Below are 22,959 nucleotides of genomic sequence, written 5' to 3'. Positions count from 1 at the left end.
ATTCAAACTAGGACTTTTCCATAGCTGCTTTTCATTTCTAGCATTAAGATGCCCATATGTGTCTGAAGCTGTTGAAGTTGTGTTCCCCTCCCCCTGCCCAAGTTTATTTCAGAATCTGATTGTGTTGAACAGGAGAAGAAGTTCTCATCAGTTCAGGTTAGGACATTTCTGCCAGTAGAACTGAGTGGGTAGGTGTCTAGAAATATCAGCTAAATATTTCATCCTAAAACCATTCATATCCTTGTTTTCCTTCTTGCTTTTTAAGAATGGAATTTGCTGCTGCCAAGTCAGTAGCTTAGCTGTACAATCCTTATTTAATAAATGGGTTATCCACGTCATAGACATTGGGTGCATCTAAGCAGGAGCAGAAGGTCCAGTGAACATGGAAGGCCATAAAGTGTATTTTCCCAGACTGATTCCCCCAAATGTATTCAGCTACACTATTTATTCTTCAATACAGATAGTCCTCGGTTTACAACAGTTTGTTTAGTGAGTGTTCTAAGTTACAATGGCACTGAAAAAAATGACTTACGACCGTTTCTCTCACTTACGACTGTTGCAGCATCCCATGGTCACTTGATAAAAATTCGGATGCTTGCCAACTGACTCATGACGGTTGCAGTGTCCTGGGGTCACCTTTTGCGACCTTCTGACAAGCAAAGTCAATGGGGAAGCCAGATTCACTTAATAAACATATTACTAACTTAACAACTGTAGTGATTCAGTTAACAACTGTGGCAAGGAAAGTCATAAAATGGGGTAAAAATCATTTAACAAATGTTTCGCTTGGCAAGAGAAATTTTGGGCTCAATTGTGGTCATAAGTTGAGGACTCTCTGTATTCAATCTTCATAGGCAGCTGCTTTATATATGGGACACTGGAAGTTGCATTCACAGGGTCCGGAGTTTACCAGGTTAAAGAGTAGTGCTCCATCTGGCTACCTGTTCATTTCTCTTACAATCTTTGTAGATTCCAGTTACAAAGAGTTAGGAGAGACTGAATAAGCTGACTGGATCCGAGACTTTGACAGGCACGATATTATATAAGGCAATGGGGAAAAATAGTTGGCTTAGACTTGTGAGCAATATATTGGATGCATTTGCATGGCATACTAAATTCTGTGATTTAAAGATATACTGGATCAATCCATGCATCCCAATGCACTAGGCCAGGGTTCTCCACACTTAGCAACTTTAGGACTTGCGGACTTCAACTCCCAGAATCCCATGGCTGGCTGGGGAATTCTGGAGTCGAAGTCCACAAGTCTTAAAGTTGCAAAAGTTTGGAGACCTCTGGACTATTCTAAAGTGGGACTGAGCAACTGATGGTTCAGCATGTTTTAGGGAAGCATATGTGATCTGAACATGTTGTGTGAACCAGGTCATCACATTATGCTGTTATATTATGTGGTTTCTTTGAGGCATAGCGTGCTACATGAACACAACTGTTGTGTTTTGTTAAAATGTCTTTAGTGTATCACGGCAGCCCAGCCAGTACATTGATTTAAGCCGAGACTAAAGCAAATGTGGTAAACATGAAATATCTTAACCACATGATAGTGTGATGTAATCTTAACCACACAAAGTAGTGTGATGTAACCTACCTTATCTTGGACTCTCTCTCTTGATTAAGGATGGCTGAGTTGAAGTTAATGGCCACTTCTATCTTCTGGAATCTGAGACTGCTCCTACTATTTCTTCCTTCCTTTCTTTCACTTATTTGCACATATCCCAATAGAGAAGAAAAAAGGAAAAGAAAGCAAGCAGATTACTTGGAACAGTATGGTTTCTTAAAAACAATAGCACGAGACATTAGCAAAAAATAGTTGGGTTACCAACAAAATATTTCTACCAGTTATAATCAGAGAATTTGATCATCTGATGTCAAATTGTAAGGTAAATTAACTAAGTTAAGAGTCATGTGAATATGACCTAGTGTACAATATTCAAACACACATAGCATCCTGTCCAGATACAGGTAGTCCTCAACTTATTCCGCAACTGAGCCCAAAATTTCTGTTGTTGAACGAGATATTTGTTAAGTGGATTTTGCCCCAATTTACAACCTTAATTTCTTGTTATGTGAATCACTGCAGCTGTTAATTTAGTCACATGGTTATTAAGTGAATCTGGCTTCCCCGTTGTCAGAAGGTCATAAAGGCTGATCACATCATCCTGCAAGACACTGCAACTGTAATAAGTACATGCCAGTTTCCAAGCGTTTGAATTTTGATATTCCAAATTGAGGTAACATAAGCATGAAAAATGGTCATAAGTCACTTTTTTCAGTGCCATTGTAACTTTGAACGGTCACTAAACAAACTGTTGTAAGTCAAGGACCACCTGTATATTATTAAAGCACCAAGGTGAGCTTAATCCTCCATTGGTATATTCTTGGTGTGATTCAATTTTCCATTGGAACTAAGTGACTAAGTTGGTCCTGGAAGAACTCTAAAAAATTATGTTACAGCAGTGCTAAAAACACCGCATAACTGCCAGTTTGTTCTGAGTGAAACATAAAGTGCTAGTTTATTACCTTCAAAGACCTACAGAACTTCCAAACTGTTTTAAGACTTGAGAGAATCTGAGATTTGCCTACAGTTGCCAGATCCTTACTTGATGAACCACATAGGGTCCAGCCCTCTCTATAGCTGCCCTAGTTGTTTGAAATGCTTATCCTGGCAGAGATGGGGCTCCTAATTAAATATCCTGAAACCACCTGTTTTTAAGCAGGCTTTTTAAATGGTTGGTTTTTATTGGCTAATTTCAATTGTTTTAAATGGTTGCTTTAGATCATTTTTAATATTTCAGATTTTGATTTAAGTTAATGTTTTTTTTCCTAAACCCCTCAGCAGTTAGCAGTATGATAAGCTGTATAAACAATATAATAATCTTCCTTCCAGCATGCAGGCATAGCACGACATAGTAGGCAAAGGAGTAATTGGCTAATTAGTTGTTCAATGCAGCAGGGCCCCGGCTAGAATCCTTATTTTTAAGGTTCATTGTGCTATATGAAATGGTAATTGGGTTAGTTTAATAAAACATAAGACAAGTTAACCATGAGTATATATATTAAATGAGCTCAACCAATATTTTGTTTTATTAAGAGAACATTATTATGTTAAGCAAATCACTGCACTCTCATATTTTAGTGGACTGCTTACCAGATACTTTAAGGTGATGTGTAATCCTAAGAGAAATAGAAGGAACATACCCCTACTACAATATTCTCTGATTATTCTTAAAGAATGGGTAGTTCTCGACTTACAACCATTTGTTTAGCAATCATTCAAGGTTGCAATGACACTGGAAAAAATGATTTATGACTGGACCTCGCACTTATGACCATCATAGCATCCTCACGGCCACAAAATCAAAATTTGGGTGCTTGGCAATTGGCAGGTATTTATGATGGTTGCCACATCTTTTGGTCATGTGATTGCCATTTGCGACCGTCTCAGCGGGGTTCTGACAAGCAAAATCAATGGGGGAAGCCGAATTTGCTTGACTGCCTGGGTCACTTAATTGCAGTGATTTGTTTAACAATCGTGGCAAAAATGGTTGTAAAATCAGATGTGATTCCCTGATTTTAACAACTCCCTTGCTTAACAATGGAAAGTCTGGTCACAACTGTGGTCATACGTTGAGGACTGTGAGTCCTGATGGCGCAGTGGTTAGAATGTAGTATTGCAGACTGACTCTGCCAACAGCCAGGAGTTCGATCCTGACCAGTTCAAGGTTGACTCAGCCTTCCATTCTTCCAGGATTGGTAAAATGAGGACCCAGATTCTTGGGGGCCATAGGCTGACATGGTAAACCCCTCAGAGAGGGTTGTAAAGCATTGTGGAACAGTATATATGTCTAAGTGCGACTACTATTACTACCTGTGTTGTGTGAACCTGGTTAATTTATGATTAGAGTATCCTGCAAACAGGAAATAGTACTCATTGAATAAAGTGGGGCTCATTTAATCATGGGTAAATGTCATGTGACCACCACGTACATTTTTATCTAGTTCTAAGTAGGACAATTCTATACTTCTTAACATCATTGTTATTATCCTATTTTAATAGCTTTGAAACCCTTTCTGTTATAAATTGTTTAGCATGATATCCTGAATCATTATTAATAGTCCTTAATTACTAAAGAAATACCAGGAGCATAAGTACTCCTTTGGTAATTCTCTTTTAATGTAGCTTTATCGGTTTCCTGCTAGTGCAGTGTGACTGATTTATAACTGGCCTATTACCGAAGCAACTGCTGGTTCCATTTGATAAAGCTATAACAATGTTCTCATATATATAAGGGGATGTTAAAGCCATCGCAATCCCCATTGTCACTATGTTAGTGCTTCATTATATGCTAGAATATGGTTCCCACAGCAATAGCTTGTAACAGACATTTTGTTATGAGGATAACATTTATTGTATGTACCACACTAAATTGATGCACTAAATCAAAAGCAAAGAAACCATATGTTAGGTGATCTGATGTTAAGAATCCAGCCAGAAAATAGATTTACAGTATATATCATTGCCAAACAAGGGATATTTGCTTGAGTTGACATACTGTGTGAATCTAGTGATCACACTTTCTAAGCCATGATTTGTGGTTTGGCATGCTGTATGGTCCCAGCCAAATTTTTTTTTTTCATCAAAGCTTAACAAAAATAAATCCAGTTTACTATAGCAGCAATTCATAGTCTATGTTGTTAGAATGATATTAAAGATTTCAACATTTTTATATTCTCTTAATTATTAGACTATCCTTCCTTGTATTTTCTAGGGAGATATCTCAGATTATAATAAAAATTAGTTCTAGGTTGCTTCTCTCCTTGGTTAGTTTCCATCCATTGTCTTGCTTTTTGGTGCTTTGGAAAATAGTTTGACCCCCTTGTCTTTGTAGGAACCATTCAAGTATTGGAACACTGCTATCATATCTTGGCTAGTCCTTCTTTTCACTAGACTAGACATACTCAATTCCTGCAACTGTTCTTCATATGTTTAGTCTCCAGCCCTCTGATCATACTTGTTACTCTTCTCTGCACTCTTTCCAGAGTTTCAACATCTTTTTTAAATTGTTGTGAACTGGATGCAGTATTCCAAGTGAGTCTTACTAAGACTTTGTAAAGTAGTACTAGAACTTCAGATGATCTTGATTCTATCCCTTTATTAATGCAACCTAAGATTGCATTGTTGTTGTTTTTTGGCTGATGCCACACACTGCTGGCTCATATTTAAGTGATTGTCTACTGGGACTCCAAGGTCCCTCTTACTGTTACTGGCATTAAGCCAAGTTTCACCTAGTCTGTATCCGTACAGTTTTCTTACCTAAGTATAAAACCTTACTTTTATCTATGTTGAATTTCATTTTGTTAGATATAATACAGTATTAAAGTCTGTCAAGATCTTTTTGGATCCTGAGTTTGTCTTCTGGGGTGTTGGTTATTCCTGTCAATTTTGTGTGTTCTGCAAATTTGATGAGTTCCCCTTCTATTCCCTCGTCTAGATCATTTATGAAGATATTCAAGCGTATTGGGCCTTAAATGGGATCTTGGGGTACCCTACTGCTTACTTCCCTCCACGTGGATATAGTTCCATTGAGGACTACACATTGAGTACAATTTGTCAGCCAGTTACAAACCCATCTTGTTCACATTTTTCTAGTTTGCCAAGAAGTAGGTTGTGGTCTACTTTATCAAATGCTCTACTGAAGTCTAAGTATACTATGTCCACAGCATTTCACTGATCCATTACTTTAGTCACTTTGTCAAAGAATGAAGTAAGATTTGTTTGGCATGATCTGGTTTTGACAGATATTATAACCTCAGATTATAATAAAAATGTTTATCTGTTTTATCCAAAACTTCATAGAAAGACTCTTGAGAATTTTAATGTAATTGTCCTGGAGCAAAATAAAATTAGCTGTCTGCACTTTTAATAATGGTCACAGTAGGGGGAGAGCAGCATTAGTCTACGGTAGCCAAAAATCAGCAGGAATCTGGTAGCACTTTTTTCAAGCTAACACATTTTATTAATCTAAGATTTTGTGAGCTGTAGCTCATTCATCAGATACAAGGGAGTCTTTTAATAAAACGTGATAGTCTGAAAAGGTGCTACCAGCCTCCATCTGATTTTTATCCATGGTGTAAAAAAAGGAAAATCCGGTAAGTGGATTTTTCCCTGCAGGTAACAGCTATCGCATTTTCTTGTCCTCTTCATCTCTTCACACAGCAAGAATGCTTTTGTTTCTCTGCCATTGGCCATCCTGGTATAATTCACTGAAGATGTCAGGTCTTCCATGCATACTCAGCTTAGGTGCAGAAAAGTAATGAAGGCAAAGAAAAGTATTTGAGGAGGAACGTTTTTAAAATTTCAGCTGGGTCAGGAGTAGGTGCATTTCAAAAGCTCAGAAGAACAGCTGCAGGACTTGGGTTTGGCTAGTCTAAAGAAAAGAAGAAACAGGGGTGACATGATAGCAGTATTCCAGTATTTGAGGGGCTGCCACAAAGAGGAGGGGGTCAACCTATTCTCCAAAGCACCAGAGGGCAGGACAAGAAACAATGGTTGGAAACTGATCAAGGAGAGAAGCAACCTGGAATTAAGGAGAAACTTCCTGACAGTGAGGATAATTAACCAGTGGAACAGCTTGCCTTCAGAAGTTGTGGGTGCTCCGTCACTGGAGGTTTTTAAGAAGAGACTAGACAGTCGCTTGTCTGAAATGGTATAGGTTCTCCTGCCTTGAGCAGAGGGCTGGACTAGAAGACCTCCATGATCCCTTCCAGCTCCTATTCTATTCTATTCTATTCTATTCTATTCTATTCTATTCTATTCTATTCTATTCCATTGTATTCCATTGTATTCCATTGTATTCTATTCTTTCTGGAGAACATCAGCTTCTATGGTATTTGTTTTTAATTCTTAAAGCAGCAGGTCAAATCCTTGTCCATTTGACACCAATTAATAGCAGCTCTTCAAATCTCAGGCAGGATACAGGTAGTCCTCGACTTACAACAGTTCCTTTAGTGACCATTTAAAGTTACAACAGTGCTGGAATAAATGACCATTTTTCATACTTACGACCATTGCAGCATCCCCATGGTCACATGATTAAAATTCGGATGCTTGGCAACTGACTCATGACGGTTGCAGTGTCCCAGAGTTATGTGATCACCTTTCATGACCTTCTGACAAGCAAAGTCAATGGGGAAGCTAGATTCATTTAACAACCGTGTTACTAACTTAACAACTAAAGTGGTTCATTTAACAACTATGGCAAGAAAGATCATAACATGGGGCAAAACTCACTTAAAAACTGGCTCGCTTTGCAACAGAGATGTTGGGCTCAGTTGTGGTCATAAGTCAAGGACTACCTGTATTTTCAAACCTACATGAAGGTTGAAGTAAGATCTGCGTTACCATTGAACCACTGATGTCTGCTACAAACTGTGATGATGATGATGATGATGATCATGATGCCAGAATGACAAAAAAAAAATCTGCCTATTTATACTTGTGTTGTGATGTTCCATGCAAGTATGAAAGAAACACAATGTCACAACACATCATTCATCATTTCCTCACCACCCCAGTTTATCTCTCCAGCTGCCCATGAAATGACCGATTACCTGCTTGAAAATGAGTGGGGACATTTTTTTCCCCTCTTTCTCCTGCTAGTACTAAGCTCCCCTCTTAGTTCCAGAACAAACAGGAAAACGTACGTATTCATGTGCCCCTCCAAATCCTTCTCCAGCGGGAGGAACCAAAATGTCTGGCCCATTTGGGGAGTGAATTGGCAAATGTTAAAGTACCAACCAGGGGCTGCCATAAAGAAGAGGGAGTCAAGCTATTTTCCAAAGCACCTGGAGGCAGGACAAGAAGCAATGGATGGAAACTGATCAAGGAGAGAAGCAACCTAGAACTAAGGAGAAACTTCCTGACAGTGAGAACAATTAACCAGTGGAACAACTTGCCTCCAGAAGCGGTGGATGCTCCAACACTGGAAGTTTTTAAGAAGAAACTGGACAGCCATTTGTCCGAAATGATATAGGGTTTCCTGCCTGAGCAGGGGGTTGGACTAGATGACCTTCAAGGTCCCTTCCAACTTTACTATTATTATTATTATTATTATTATTATTATTATTATTATTATTATTATTATTATTATTATTATTATTATTATTATTATTATCTAACCCTACCCCCTTTGGAAAACCAACCCCTGAAAAATCAGGCAAGGGTTTTTTTATGTGGAGGAGTGGGCTAAACATTGGAAAGATACGCAGTGCATTCCACCCTGAAGTTCCACCTTTAAGGTTGAAGCGTAACTATATCCTAACATGTGAATTTTTGCAATAGATAGTCCAGACGCTTATATACTAAGACCCCTGTTCATAGAAGTCTTACTCTGTGTGGATGGATGAGCGATGCAATTCTCTTGCTCTTTGGAGTGCATTGTACCAAAAAGCCAGGTGGCTAGGAAATATATTTAGCATAAAGACCTTTATTCATTTAGCCCAGGGAGAAATAGTCAGATGGTCAGAGATAGTTCATCAGCCAGATGCCACCCATTGCAGTGCAGAAATCTTCCTGGAGCCATGAACGATTATTTGTTCATTAGTCTGAACAGCACTGGTTCAAACTAAAGGACCAGAGTTCCTTGGTTTTCTGAATTGGTAGAGACGTTTTGTGGATTAGGATTGGGAGCCATGAGATGTTTTTTGGGGAATGCATCTATGGATGACAAACCAGTAAATCCATTCCAGATACATGGAAGTTGTACATGAAATAAGAACATCTGGTTGAGGATCATCATGTAGATATGAGATCAAAAAGAACTAGTGTGATCCATTATTCCAAATGGAATTTTCTACTGACCAGATTCTCAGATAACCCATGCTATATAAAGTGCAGTATAGGAGGTAGGTTGTAAATCATTTATTGGTGGTTTAAAGTGTTATAATTTATTTAACCAACCATGATTACACCATAGGTCAGCAGAACTTTGAATATGGATTTTGCTGGCCATAGCTAAACAGGGATTAGGTCTGGAGAGTCCCATACCCAAATCCATCCTCAACCATGGAAACCTACATGGTGACTTTGGGCCAGTTATACTCTGTCTCAGCCCCATCTATCTCAAAGGATTTAGGGATCTGAGGAAAATCGAAGGAGGCAATGCTGTATAGCTGCTAAAGAAAGGAGCATATATAAAACTATCACAGTATCTCTTAATGCTTTAAAGAGTGTGAAGGTGTACTGAAGAAAGATTCAGATCCAATAAACAGTCTAGACTTTATGTAGGAAATCAGAGCACATGCTAATAGAGAATACCTCCAAGCACAGGAAATCAGGACTCATCTGAACATATATATTATATGTTAAAGCAAGTTAAGAGATAAGAGTGAAGGTAACTCAAGATGGGCTGGACTTAGATCTTTTGAGGGCACAAAGGGACTTGAGACTGATGACGTGTTTGACCACTCCCTCACACTCCGCCTTGTTATCTCCTGCATCTACATCCTATCGCCCAAAGTATACAGGATCATCTGAAGACACAGTTGGTTTGCAATCTGAAATATATCTAGCCAGATCATAACCAAGAGTGAAGCTAGGCCATCACAACTAGGTTCCGATACTTGATCACCACAGCTCATGTGCTACATAAGAAACTTTCATATTGTGTTCTGCTCTCTGGTTCAGACAGAGAGAAATCTGGTTACATCACGGCTCTGGTGCCTAAAGATATGCAATATCAGACAAGGTTTGAATGTGCATGTGGAAGCTGCCCCCAAAATATCTCAAAGGAATACTCTAAAATGTTGCTCCAAGCCATCTTAATCACAAGTCCGGAAAGCCTTATTCAATGAAGGAAAATTCTTCTTTCCTGACAAAGCTGGGACAAGTTATGGGTGGGATATTGGGGACAGAGAAATGTAACAGTTGTGAAAAAATGGTTATACACTCCTAAGAATAATGAATTTGAGCCAAGATCTTTTGCATTCATACTGATGGTAGTTTAGGATCTGTTCATCCCAGGTTGTGCAAACAGAGTGAAGCTGCTTCCCCTCCTCTGGTCGTGTCAGCCGCACTAGATGGACCAGATCAAGAAATCAACCCATCAAGAAAGCTAAAGCTACCTTTATTGAAATTGGCTTATTAAAACAGAATTCTGTTAGTCTGATTGGGCTGTACCTCTTTCTCCTTATACTTCAATGAATTAGGGAAGCATCTGTTTAAGCCACTTCTGAATGTTATCTGGCTGCCCTGGACTTAAAAATGCTTTAACCTCTTTTCCCCAAGTAACAACTGCTGCATATCTCCATCAAGGGTTATCTTCCTTACCCTCCAGGGGTGGGATCATCAGAGATGTAGAACAAAGTCAGGGTTTTTTTGTGATTGTGCCTTTTGCAAAAGAGGCAACCGGGAGGAGAGAACCCTATGAAGGGTGAGGGAAAACACTCTGTGATCTCTTCCATCTTCTACTATCTATTCATTTGAACTTCCTGAGGTGAGATGGAGTTGGATGCTGCTGTGTGAGAAACTGAGATGGGAAGGGACACAGGTTGCAGTTTTCCCCACTCACATGGGGATTTGGTACAGGGGGCTGGACTAGAAGACCTCCAAGGTCCCTTCCAGCTCTATTCTGATTGATTGATTGAAATCCAGATGCTTTGTGCGATGGTTCCAAATGGATCATTGGACCACGTTAGATTAAAATCTAGGGGGTTGGTGGGAGCGTGGGATGGGAACCAAGATTCCCAATTCCTCTGGGAAGAGAAAAGAGCATAGGATGGAAGCCAAGGGTCTCTCCTCCCCCTCACCTCCAAAGCTTTTTTATCCCCCCCCCCTTAGTCTGGGAACTGCCTCCAATCTAAAGAAAAAAGCTTGATTATCATGAGAATGACACCGCTTCTCTCCCGCCCTGCCTCACTGTGAAAGGAGGAGGATGAGGGAGGTGGTTGTCATAGAAACAAGATTTAGGGAGAAAGGGAAAAAGAGGGCCTGGTGTGACTGAAAGAGGCAGGAATGGGGGGCAGGAATGGGGGGCAAAGACCTGGGAGGGAGCAGGGTAAATAAGTGAATGGAAGGAGGGAGGGAGAGAGAGAGAAAGGGTAAATAGTTGGGATTGATATGTAGTAAATGACGAGGATGATGGGTGAAGCCTGAGCAGGTGGATCCGTGAAAAGAAAGCTAGCTCCCGGGATACTCCCTTGAGTAGGCTAAACGAGGAAGTCCTTATCTCAGACAGGCTTCCTCAGGTGCCTTTGGAAAAATGGCATAAGTGGCTCAGTCACCAGTTGCTAATCTTGGTCCTGCTCCAAAGGCAGCAAATTGAGCTGACTAGGAATGGATGGCTGACTAGGAAGTTATTCAACATTTGTCAGTGCAACCTCTCCTAAATCGAGAAAGAAAGGAGGGGTTTTCCCACACCCATTCCCAACATTAGCTTAATGGGGAGAGGGCTGTGTATGTGTGCATCTCTCCCCGTTCTTTAATATTCTGATGGTTCTTTTGGCTGCTCTTTCTAAATCACAGGAAATCATCCTTTGGCCAAAAGCTGGAAGAATCAAGAAAGTGACATTTCTGGATTTGATTATAGGTTGAGTTTCTTTTTTGTTCACAGTGAACAAAGGCTAGCTTGCAACTAAGTCCACATTGTACTAATGGATAAGTTACTTTTATTGGGCAAATGGATAGATAGAGAGCATTTACAATGGAACTTTTCCAGAAGTGGAAAAATCCGTGTAAAGCACAGGCATGCCTTATAGAAATGGCTGGAATACAGCACGAGATACGAACGGAACCCGAATAGGTCAGCCTTAGGTGGATGGATGCGGGGATGGAGAAGAAGCAGCAGCCCAGATAGACTGAAGAAAAGTACCAACCATAAAACCAGGGAGAGCTCGATTAGCGATATGAAAGTCAACGTCGACAAAGGACGCACAAACACAGTAAAACACTTTCCGATATTAATGGGTTGACGTACGAAGGATTAATGTCAATTCTTTGTTCGACCCCTCACCCACTCGTTCGTGTCCTTGTCAGGACCAATCCAAAATGATAGAAAAGAATGGATGAGAAGATGTAGAGACTTTCATCTACATTGTTCTGCCCCCCCCCTCTCTCTCTCTCTCTCTCTCTCTCTCCCCCCCCCCAAATCCATTCCAATCCCTGCCAGCTGCCATAAGGAGCTTAGACAGTTTTGCCTGACTGTAGTCGTGGGGGCAGCTCCTGTTTGCTTCATGCGTATCTGTGGTCTTCCCTAATTTCCTTTCCTGTCCTCTCTCTCCATCTGTACAATTTCATCTGATGTGATTCTTCTTTGTAAGTCATCCTTATTCCCTTCCACATTTTCAAGAAGGAGAACCCTCCTTATTCTTGTCCAGTTTTTTTTCCCCAAGGCATGGTGATTCTGTAGTTTGGAAACAGCATGAATGGCGGTTTCCCATGTGCCTCGAAACCCTATCCATGAAAGTCCACCAGACTTAATTTGCCATTTTTGCCTGGTCTCATCACAGACAAGAGTGGTGGGACCAGCAAAGTGGGTGGAGATTCAACAGACAAAAAAAAGTGTATAATTTAGTGTATAATCACTGAACAAGAGTGTGGGATCCTATTAGGATCAATAAGAAAGGCTATTTTCAAGGTCATCTTCTACACCATTTCTCTTTGATGCTATTCACGGAGAATCAGGTCATCTTAACTAGGCTATTATTCCCAGGTGGAAGCTGTTTAAAGGCATAAAAAAATGTATGTGTAATATAAGTAGAGCCAAAGCTTTATTGGACTTAGCTAGAGATTACTGCAAAACAAGAAGAGAGAGACTTCAAAAAAAAGGGGGGGGAGGATGAATTTCAGATGATCTCATTCTCGTGCATGTTCATTATTCCCATTTCTGTACGACTTTTTATAAGTCTATAAAAAGCTTCCATGAAATTCACATTTGAAGACCCGTCTGTTAAATATATTTTCTCTGAAGTTACTTATTTCTAAGCAGAACATATCATAAAATATACATTTAAAGTAAATGTTGATATTCCTTTGAACGGAGAATCAATTGCAAAATTCAGAGACTGGGGAGCATGACTGCCTATTTGGCTCTGAGTATGTGCATATGATCAGCTTGTGTCAGTGATCAAACTCCTCAAGCATCTCTCTTTCCATTGTGGGGGATGTAAGAGGTGGGCAGAGTCTAGGGGAAGAGAGATGCTCATAATGCAGATGAGTTTTTATTGTCCTGGGTGATTTTCACACTTGGCCAAGCTGTCAAAATCAGGAGAGAAGAAAAGTGAAGGGATCCATTGTATCCTTCCTCGTTTCTATCCCCATCTCCCTGCCCAAAAAAGAAATAATTACTTTTTGGCTGCAGTATTACAGATCTCTTTGGGGTCTGGAACAGAGGTCTTCATGGATATTGAAGGCCTTCCTCAAATGTCCCACTTTCCAAAGAAAGAAACTCTAGTTTTACCCTCGCACAGAAAGAGGAGAAAGCATAAGCATAAGCTCCTACAGTACATTTTTGATTATCAAGAAACATATTACAGGTACCTTTATTTGTAGCCCAGTTTTACTACAATGAACCTCCAGTTCAGCCAGGAATATTCCTGGGCAGAGAGCTGAATGCAAAACCGAGATGTGACTCAAGCTAAGAGAAGGTCTGCTAAGGATATCTAACCTCTTTTCTCCTTATTAATGACCACAGTGGAAAGAAACAGGTGCTGTTTGCAAATATGTAAATAAAATACTTCCAGAATAATCAATATATAATTAGCACATGATTGAGCAGAAAATAAAAGAGTTTTTTTCCTTCTTCACCACCTGAGATGAAAGAATGATGCTGTGTTTCCTCTCAGAAGCTAAACGTGCAGCTGGAGAGCAACCAGAAAGTGATTTATGCTGCCAAAGTGCTGCCCTTTTTGCCTCCTGGAGATATTGTTATTGCAAGCAGCATATTTTATGTGAGAAATCCAGAGCAGGATAGCAGGCACTTATTTTTTAATTGTCCATAAGATAGGAAGAAGAAACAAGACTGGGACATCCTTAAAAAGGAAAGAAGCTGAAGATTTCACATGGAATATAGGAGAAGGCCTATAATCAATAGACCAAGACTGGCTTTTAAAGTCATATTTAAATTTAGTTTTACCTTTGACCATCTGATGATTGGCTATGTGCCACTCCATCAATCAGATTCTAAGAAAGGTTATCTTAATTGTAGGTGGTTTACAATGAACACAATAAAACTTCTATGAAATACTCACACAACCCAATCAATTAAGAATCCATAAATATAATTTATAAAAAAGCTGTTCCTAAATCCAAATAAGCTCCTGAGGAAGATGGTTCTTGCCATTTCATAAAGCACCATCAGATTGTGTGTAAGGGCACATTTGATTTTGTGTCTGTGCATGCATACTGTACATACATATATACATTTTTGTATACCTATATACATTTTTGTGAAATGTACACATTTATAGATGTTTTGTCATGCAATAGGCTCGTATAAGTACTTTGTATCATAGAATGTAGTATGGGATTGCAATTGCGAGATTTGAGAAGTGTGGACTAGAGTGGATAATTATATCCAGTTTGTGTATTTAATAAGAGACCAGTGAATCAGGTCAGCTTATTTTAAGATTTTAGAGGCCAAACAGAATTGCCAAGCGTTCATATTAACATGAAGGCATGCACCTAATCAACTTAGGCTTCTGATGTACCAATTTAGAGTCATATGAGGAACTAGGGATTATTCCATGCTATGGAAACAAATAAATCCCATCAGGTAGTAAGAAGGCAGGCTAGAATATTATTCTCCTGGTATAACTATCAAGTCTCCAAGACATTTTGCTTCCTGAAGTGCAGAATAAGATGGTACCTCTTGTTATTTAATATACAGCTGAATTTGTAATGGAATTCTTTCTCAATAATGTTGTGACAGCAATCTCTATCACATCTGATAGATCACTTCCCTATATTACAGTGTTTCTCAACCTCAGCAACTTTAAAATGGGTGGACTTCAACTCCCAGAATTCCCCAGCCAGCATAAGCTGATAGCACAGCTGGCTGGGGAATTCTGGGCATTGTTAAAGTTGCCAAGTTTGAAAAACATTGTTCTATCACCTTTAAGCAGCTTCTGAACAGCTTCTCTGAGGCTATTACCTCATCTTGCCCCAAAGTGTCACTGCCCATGTAGTTTATTTCATAGGAAGAATATTTTGGAAGGGAGGAAGTTTCCGTCAGATACAGGTAATCCTCAATTTACAACAGTTCGTTTAGTAACTATTTGAAATTACAATGGCCCTGAAAAAAATGACAATTTTTCACACTTACGACCGTTGTAGCATCCCCTTGGTCACATGATTTACATTCAGATTCTTGACAACTGACTCACATTTATGAGAGTTGCTGGGTCTCAGAATCCCGTTTTGTGACCTTCTGACAAGCAAAGTCAATGGGGAAACCAGATTCACTTAACCGTGTTACTAATTTAACAACTGAAGTGATTCACTTAACAACTGTGGCAAGAAAAGTTGTAAAATGGGGCAAAACTCACTGAACAAATTTCTCACTTAACAACTTAAATTTTGGGCTCAATTGTAGTCCTAAGTTGAGGACTACCTGTATGTCCCATGTTAGTGCTTGAAGTAATATAGCATGTATATTGTCTACTTTATCTGGGCATTATATCTCAGAGCATAAAGAGACAGTGATGCCAGAAAAAAAAAAACAGGATTGTGAACATTTTTTGGAAAAGCACACACCCATCGTTAAGGAACAGGGCTACAAGGTTTCTAATTCCTTATGTTCATATACTTCTCTTTCTTTTTCTCCTCTTATCCCAACCCGTCACAGCGCTGGGATCGGCATCGGTTTCTATGGAAACAGTGAGACCAACGATGGAGTATACCAGGTCACATATTCGTTGCTCAATGCTAACCACACGCTAAGCTCCATTGACAGTCTGGTAAGTGAACAAATGGGGAGGGGGGCAAGAGATCAAGGAAAGACCTCTGAATATTTATGTAACCCCTTGTCCCCAGATGAAACTTGGAAAGACATTTATATTCACATCCTAGAAATGAATCAAAGGTTGAAATTAGTTGTCAACAACCCTGGATGAGATGAGTGATTCCTGTCTCAGGTTTCTTTCAGGGATACATAATGAGTGTGGATCTGATAGGCTCTTAATGTATGTTGCAAGGGCAGCTAACGTGATGTCTTATGGCTCCTAAAAGGTTATTTATTATTTTACAAGTATTGGTGTGAGGGTAAATAGAGCAAAAGCAGCATACTGATAGAAGACAATATTTGTAGCTCAAGATTAAACTGTGGGGGTCTTCTTTGAGCTTGGTTGTTTTCTTGCAGATAATTCAATGCCAAACCAGGTAACATCATCGGTGCTAAAAGGGAGTGGGGAATTGCTCTCTTTTTATGTATTAATGGCTCAATACTAGATGAGCAGAGATTAACATCAAGATTAGCAACAGACCAACAATCAAGACATAAACAATACTCCAATCAAGGAACTACCAACTCCGAAAACAAGCTAATAGCAAATCACAGCCTAATCAAGGAACCACCAGTAAAAAGAGAGCAAACCCCACTCCCTTCTAGCACTGATCACATTACCTAGCTTGGCATTGAAATATCTGCAAGAAAACAACCAAGTTCAGAAAGCACCAACAACCCCACAAAAGCAGTATGATATAAGGTACACCGTACGGCATAGTCCTCTTGTATGGACAGGACCGAAGGCATGTTCTGCCTGTACATCCTACTGAAGACATGTCCTACTGATAAGTGAAGCCTTGCAGATGTTCTCAGAAGCCTAACGTGCTTGTATCGTAGGACTGGTATGGTTTCAAATAAGATCGCAGGATCCAATCTGGGTTGATTACCGGACCAAAGGTTTAGTCTTCCAAGCTTTTGGACTCCTGCTGGAGCCCATCCTCAGGGAACCTCTCTCTAGAACACTCCGCTAGAGAGAAGTTCCATGAAGATGGGCTCCAGCATGAGTCCAAAAGCTTGGAAGACTAAGCCTCTGGTCCCGGTGGACGACCTAGATTGGATCCTGCAACATTATCCTGAGACACGTAAATACACCTCCATTTGTCAAATAAGGTTCTTTGTGCTCTCTGAGCTTGGTTGTTTTCTTGTAGATGTTTCATTACCAAACTAGGCAACATCAGCAGTACTAGTAGGGAGTGGGGCTGGGTCTCATTTTATAAACCGGTGGTTTCTCCTGTCAGTGTTGGTGGGAGTGTTCTAACACCAAAGACCCCACAGTTCAGTTCTGAGCTACAAATATTCTCTTCTATGGACTCAAAATCCAAAAGCAGTTGCATAACCTGTGACTCATCAGCGATGCACAGATTACTGGATAGTCAATTTAAGCTTGTATTTGATTAGGGTTTCATACGCTTTCCACCGAAAGCAAATGTCTTTTTCATATTTACTCATTTGCTGAGGAAACCCCACTGCAGTACTTTGCAAAGGATTCTGGGGCATATTGTGTGGCACACTTACTCGCCATCAAAGGCTACTAAGCCAGTTGGATTCATGGTTCCTTGTATGAACACAGAGTGTGACAGGTACATTACATTCTCTTGCAGCCATCCACTGCAGGGAAGGTAAATAATGATGTTCTGTTGGAAATCTATTTGCAATTTTCTTGGTTGTTTATTTTAAAATATTTATAACCTTTCTGCTGCCTCCCAAAGTACTTAAGAACAAAAAGCACACAACAATCAAATCTGATAAAAACATTCATAAAGCAAGAACAGCTGATAAAAATGAAAAACTGAATAGCCTAGAGAATGCAGCAATAGCGTCTCAATCCTCTACTCTACTCCACAAAACAAAACAGACCTCAAGTTAGTCAGAAGAGCAAGAATCCGAAGAAAGATAGAGAGGGGAATTCTAATGCCAGGGTAGCAAGGGCACTATCATGGATGTTCCATCTACTTGATCTTTGAAGGTGGAAAGATTCAGAAGGGTACTCCTTGGAAGGAAAGTTTGAAGTTCGGGTAAAATAAATTTTAACCAGAAATAGCAACCCATTATTTTAACCTTGATCAAATAAACACATTATATGTTCTTTCTTCCAATGATCTTTATATGCCTCAGAGAAAGTTTTAATATATGTTTTCTCATACTCCTTTTGTTTATTCTCTCAAAATTCTTGGTGTTTTTGTCAAACCTCTTTGGTAGTTCAAGTGTGTCAATTTCAGCAAATCCCATTTGTAAATCCAATGTAAAAATAAAACACATCACATCACTCTTCTGATTTATTATTTGCATGCCTTTTAAAATCATTAAATTATCATCTAATTTCATTTGTAAATCCACTATTTCCATCTCTTCCTTGTTAGTTATCATTTCTGAAGCCACCTGCAAATCAATTTCAATTTTATTCAAGGGGTTTGTTTTTCTTCAGCAACAACTTCTGATTCTTCTGTAAAGGTAAATAATTGTACCCATTCATTAAAAAAAACCTCTTTTAAAGTAGCCATCTGGTGCCCTCTAGTGTCCAAACTTTGTCTTATCAGTTATTTTGAAGTACAAACAGAAATTTTCCCATGAGAAAGGATCCTTTCAATTAATTTCAAAGTCTTAAATCAAGTTTATTTGAGAATCTAAAAAAAATTAAAGCCAATGCTACATCATTCTGGTGTGTTTGTATATTCCCCCCCAAAAAAAATTTTGTTACAAATCTTTAAACTTGTATTTAAATTTTGTTTCTCAAAGGTAATCCTTTGAGAAAACTCACCTGGTGATTTCAATAAAACTTGCCAGTCTGAAGGTTCTCAATCTTTAAAAAAACAGCAAAAAAATTAAACCCCAAATGATTAAAAGATGAGTCTCATTCAAACTTAGAATCTGTATAGATTAGGGGTTCCCAACCCCCAATCTGTGGGCCAGTACCGGGCCATGGCATGCCAGCAACCGGGCCACACAAACTAGCAAAGCTCCATCTGCGAGATGCAGGAAGCACACAAAACCACACATCCTTCAGTCCACGGAAAAAACCTCTCTCCACGGAACCAATCCCTGGTGCCCAAAAGGTTGGGGACCTCTGATATAGATGACATTAAGCAGCTATAAGCACAATGGAATCAGTGACTTCTACCCAATTACAAGCTAACAGCTCATACACAAAAAATAATTGTCTGGAATAGATAGGGGTAATCCTGCAATCTCTCCTTTCTCCAGAGAGATTTTGGCAGCCCAAATCCCAGTTCAAGTGTCATTTTCAACCACAATGTGTCTCTCTGTTCTAGGGGGCATCAGTTCATCATGGTGGCTCATGGGAAGCTCTTGGTGATTGCCCTGTTTTTAAGTTGGATAGCTGGGGGAAAATAGTACATTCTTGAGAAGAAGCTTGGCTGTGAGTTATCTGGTGAAACAGGAACATTTGGCCAATGATACACTCTGTCATGAACTTGTTTGTGTACTTTTTTATGTAGATGAACCTCTACAGTTCTCTGCCAAGACCTTGAATGTCTCACAACACCATATAATATACATGACCCTCTTCCTCTTGATGTACCTCAGCTTGTTCCTCTTCTTACACCCATATAGGTCTCTGAAACTGTGGCGCTCCTTTCAGCCACAATACGGGGGGAACTGACACAGCTCGAGGAGACGCTGTCCCAGAGGACTGAACTGGTGGCTGTGGTTCGGAACACACGCCGCCAGGCTGAGGCGGTAGCACAGACCTTGGATGGCATCCCCTTCTGGAAAGAGGGCCGTGGAGGGGCCAGCATCCTAGCAGAACAAGTTGGCTATTTGGAAGACTACCGGTAAGATTCAAGACTGTGGAGAGGCTATGATTTAATGAAAATAAATCTGATAACAGTATAGGAACCAACTTAAGGAAAGAATTGTTGCAGAAACTAGGACTGGCCTCACTATCTGGCTAGGACAGGGAGCTGCTTCAGTGGGTGGTTGAAAGCAGAGACTGGGTGGAGGAAATCAGGGCTGGATGCTGCTTATCTTTGTGTCCATAAAGCACCTTGATTCTTTCAGGTTCAGGGGAGAATTCTGCCTTGTCTCCATGATTGTAGGAAAAAATCAACATTGGTCCAGTCAGTTTTGGTCCATAAACAGGAGAGATTCCATCTTGGTTTCTTTCCTGCAGATAATAGTGATCTGATCTTAATCTGGAGTTAGGAAAATAGAACAGCACAGAGGAAAATATAATCCAAGGAAGCACGGGTGGGTTGAATTGACCTAAGTGGAGATGACTAGAAGAAATGAGGGCTGAAGCACATGGCATGCTGGTTGAAAATGAGACAGTAACTGTTTAGGCACGAAAGATGCCACAATAGGGCAAAATAGACGGAAGATGGACTCTTATAGCAATCTTCCAACATCTCAGAGACTGCCACAAAGAAGGGGAGGGTGTCGTATTCTCCAAAGCACCTAAAGGCAGGACAAGAAGCAATGGGTTGAAAGTAATCAAGGAGTGATCCAGCCTAGGAACAAGGAGAAATGTCCTGACGATTAGAATACTTCTTCATTTTTATTTACTCTGCTGCTCTCTAACTCCCTCAGGTGGTTGGCCTACATCCTGTTGCTGCTCTTGGACCTTATCATCTGTCTCCTCACCTTGCTAGGACTGGCAAAGCAGATCAAGTGGCTGGTAATCGTGTGAGTGCACCACCTGGTGGGCATATTTGGGCACAGAAATCAGGGGGCACTAAGCAAGAGCAAACTTACGAGAGCTGCCCTAGTTCAAGAGAGATTTAGGTTGATCTTCTATCATCCATCCCAATTATGGTTCCAAAAGAATAAATCAAATTCTCTTAACGATAACCAATAGCTTGGGATTTATGCTGGATGGAGGAAATGCTTGCTATCAGATATAGCCATAGGTAATGATGTATTATAAAGATATCCAGAAGTGATGAATAATCAGTTCCAAAGAGTCACACTGATACAATTAATTTTCTACAAACGGGGGAGAGATAACTTTGCAATATTCAATTTATACACAGCTATACCACAAGGCATAAATTAAGGCAGGGGGATCCTCTCACAAGATAGCAGATTTAATAATAATAGGACTGCGCTAGTTATTGGAGTTCCTGGACATCTGGTAACAAATGGGCTACAGAATGTAGCAATTCCTGGCTGAACAACCAGGGCCAGCATCTGCAGGAGTACTGGAAGAAAAGTTGTTTATCAATAATGAAAGGTGCCTTCAGGGCAAACCCAAACATCTGGATTATCATTTGAACACTATTGGCATTGACAAAAGCACCATCAGTCAATTGCAAAAGGCAACTTTACTTGGAACAACTCATAGCCTGCATCAATGCCTTTAACACCATCAAACAACAAGCTCTAACTATGTCAGGTCTTTGGAAAGGTAGCTAAAACTGCTAAATCTAGTCTGGACATCTGGCTGACTGTGCAATCCACCATAATAATTTGTTAAATTTATCTGCCATCAAATTCCAATGATTTTTCAGATTTTGTTACCACCCAGATGTCAAAGTACCTCATATTCACTGGATTTGCACCAGATGTATTGCTCAGTATATATTATGCAAACCTTTCTGAGCAGTTTAGGCCTCAGTGTTATTAAGTTAATTCAGTTTAGTTAATCAAGGGTTACTATGCTGTATTACTGAGACCAAAAAACGTGGTTCAGGAGTATATAATTTCCAGCTTTGGTTTATAACAGGCTTCCTCAATCTGATATCCTACAGATATAAAGTCATTATCTCCTGTTCTCTCTTCCTTATTTTTTTTCTCATTGCATTTTGTATCAAGGCCATTTAAAAAAAAAAAGTACACTACAGCCATTCCTTCCTGGTGATTTGCAGCATCTTGTAGTATATAACCCAGCCGGTTATAAAGCCTGCCCTCATTACTGTTATCTCAGCACAATGACAGTAGAAGAATGTTATAAATCACTGGTGAGGAAATGGATTTAGCTAGAGGGCCATTCTCCACCGCTGAGTTAAAGTTTTATTTATGAGTCAGCAGAAACCACTACAGTATAAAACTTGGTGATCTCACAGCCTATTCTACCTGCTTATATAGCCACTGTGACATAGGGTTGATGGATTCCTTAGAATTTGTTTTCCTCCCATCCCAAAATATCACCAGTGAAAAAATGTGTCTGGAGATTCTCACTCATCTAGGTCACAGTTGTCTCAAAGGTGCTTTTTTCAAACGGCAACTGGACTTTGTTTTTCCTTGAAGACATTTCATTTCTCATCCAAGAAGCTTCTTCAGTTCTGACTGAATAGTGGAGGATGGAAATTCCTTGCAGTCGTCTAGTCATCAGTCCTCTTTCTGAGGGTCCTTGAGGCCACTTGAAGGTTAATCTGTGCCCTCAGGGTCCCCTGAATTGTTCAAATGGGTGTGGAAACTTTCAACAGTTCCAAGAAGGCTCCACACCCATTTGCACTATTCAGGTGAGCCTGAGAGCACAGATAAACTTTCAAGTGGCCTTAACAACTCTGAAAAAGAGTGCTAATGACCAGATGACTGCAAGGAATATAAATCCTTCTATCCTCCACCATTCAGTGGAAGGAGTGCTAATCTGCATATGGCCTGCAAGTGGTCTTATCCTTAAAGCTTTATTCCAAGACAATTTAAGGACAGCAATGAGGGCAGGACAAGAAGCAACGGGTGGAAACTAATCAAGGAGAGAAGCAACCTAGAACTAAGGAGAAACTTCCTGACAGTTAGAACAATTAACCAGTGGAACAACCTGCCTCCAGAAGTGGTGAATGCTCCAACACTGGAAGTTTTTAAGAAGAGACTGGACAGCCATTTGTCTGAAATGGTGTAGGGTTCCTGCCTGAGCAGGGGGTTCGACTCGATGACCTCCAAGGTCCCTTCCAACTTTATTATTATTATTATTATTATTATTATTATTATTATTATTATTATTATTATTATTATTATTATTATTATTATGGATCATCGCACAGTCAGC

The 22,959-nt window shown here is 39.8% G+C and overlaps 1 protein-coding gene across 1 annotated transcript in view; it reads left to right on the top strand.

The window, feature by feature from the left end:
• Positions 1-22,959, top strand: part of LOC107282449 (protein tweety homolog 1-like) — a gene marked incomplete at its 5' end in the record, with an annotated part of 85,342 nt that overhangs the window by 36,736 nt on the left and 25,647 nt on the right. The window contains 3 exons of the mRNA XM_015810226.1: positions 15,855-15,966; positions 19,584-19,804; positions 20,559-20,654. Coding sequence (XP_015665712.1) covers positions 15,855-15,966; positions 19,584-19,804; positions 20,559-20,654 — 429 coding nt within the window. The remainder of the gene's footprint in view (positions 1-15,854; positions 15,967-19,583; positions 19,805-20,558; positions 20,655-22,959) is intronic.

Source organism: Protobothrops mucrosquamatus, unplaced genomic scaffold (genome assembly GCF_001527695.2).
Source record: "Protobothrops mucrosquamatus isolate PMUCROS unplaced genomic scaffold, P.Mucros_1.0 scaffold8, whole genome shotgun sequence".
Taxonomy (NCBI): Eukaryota; Metazoa; Chordata; class Lepidosauria; order Squamata; family Viperidae; genus Protobothrops; species Protobothrops mucrosquamatus.
Note: the sequence above shows the minus strand (reverse complement) of the source record. Positions and strands in the feature narration are given on the sequence as shown.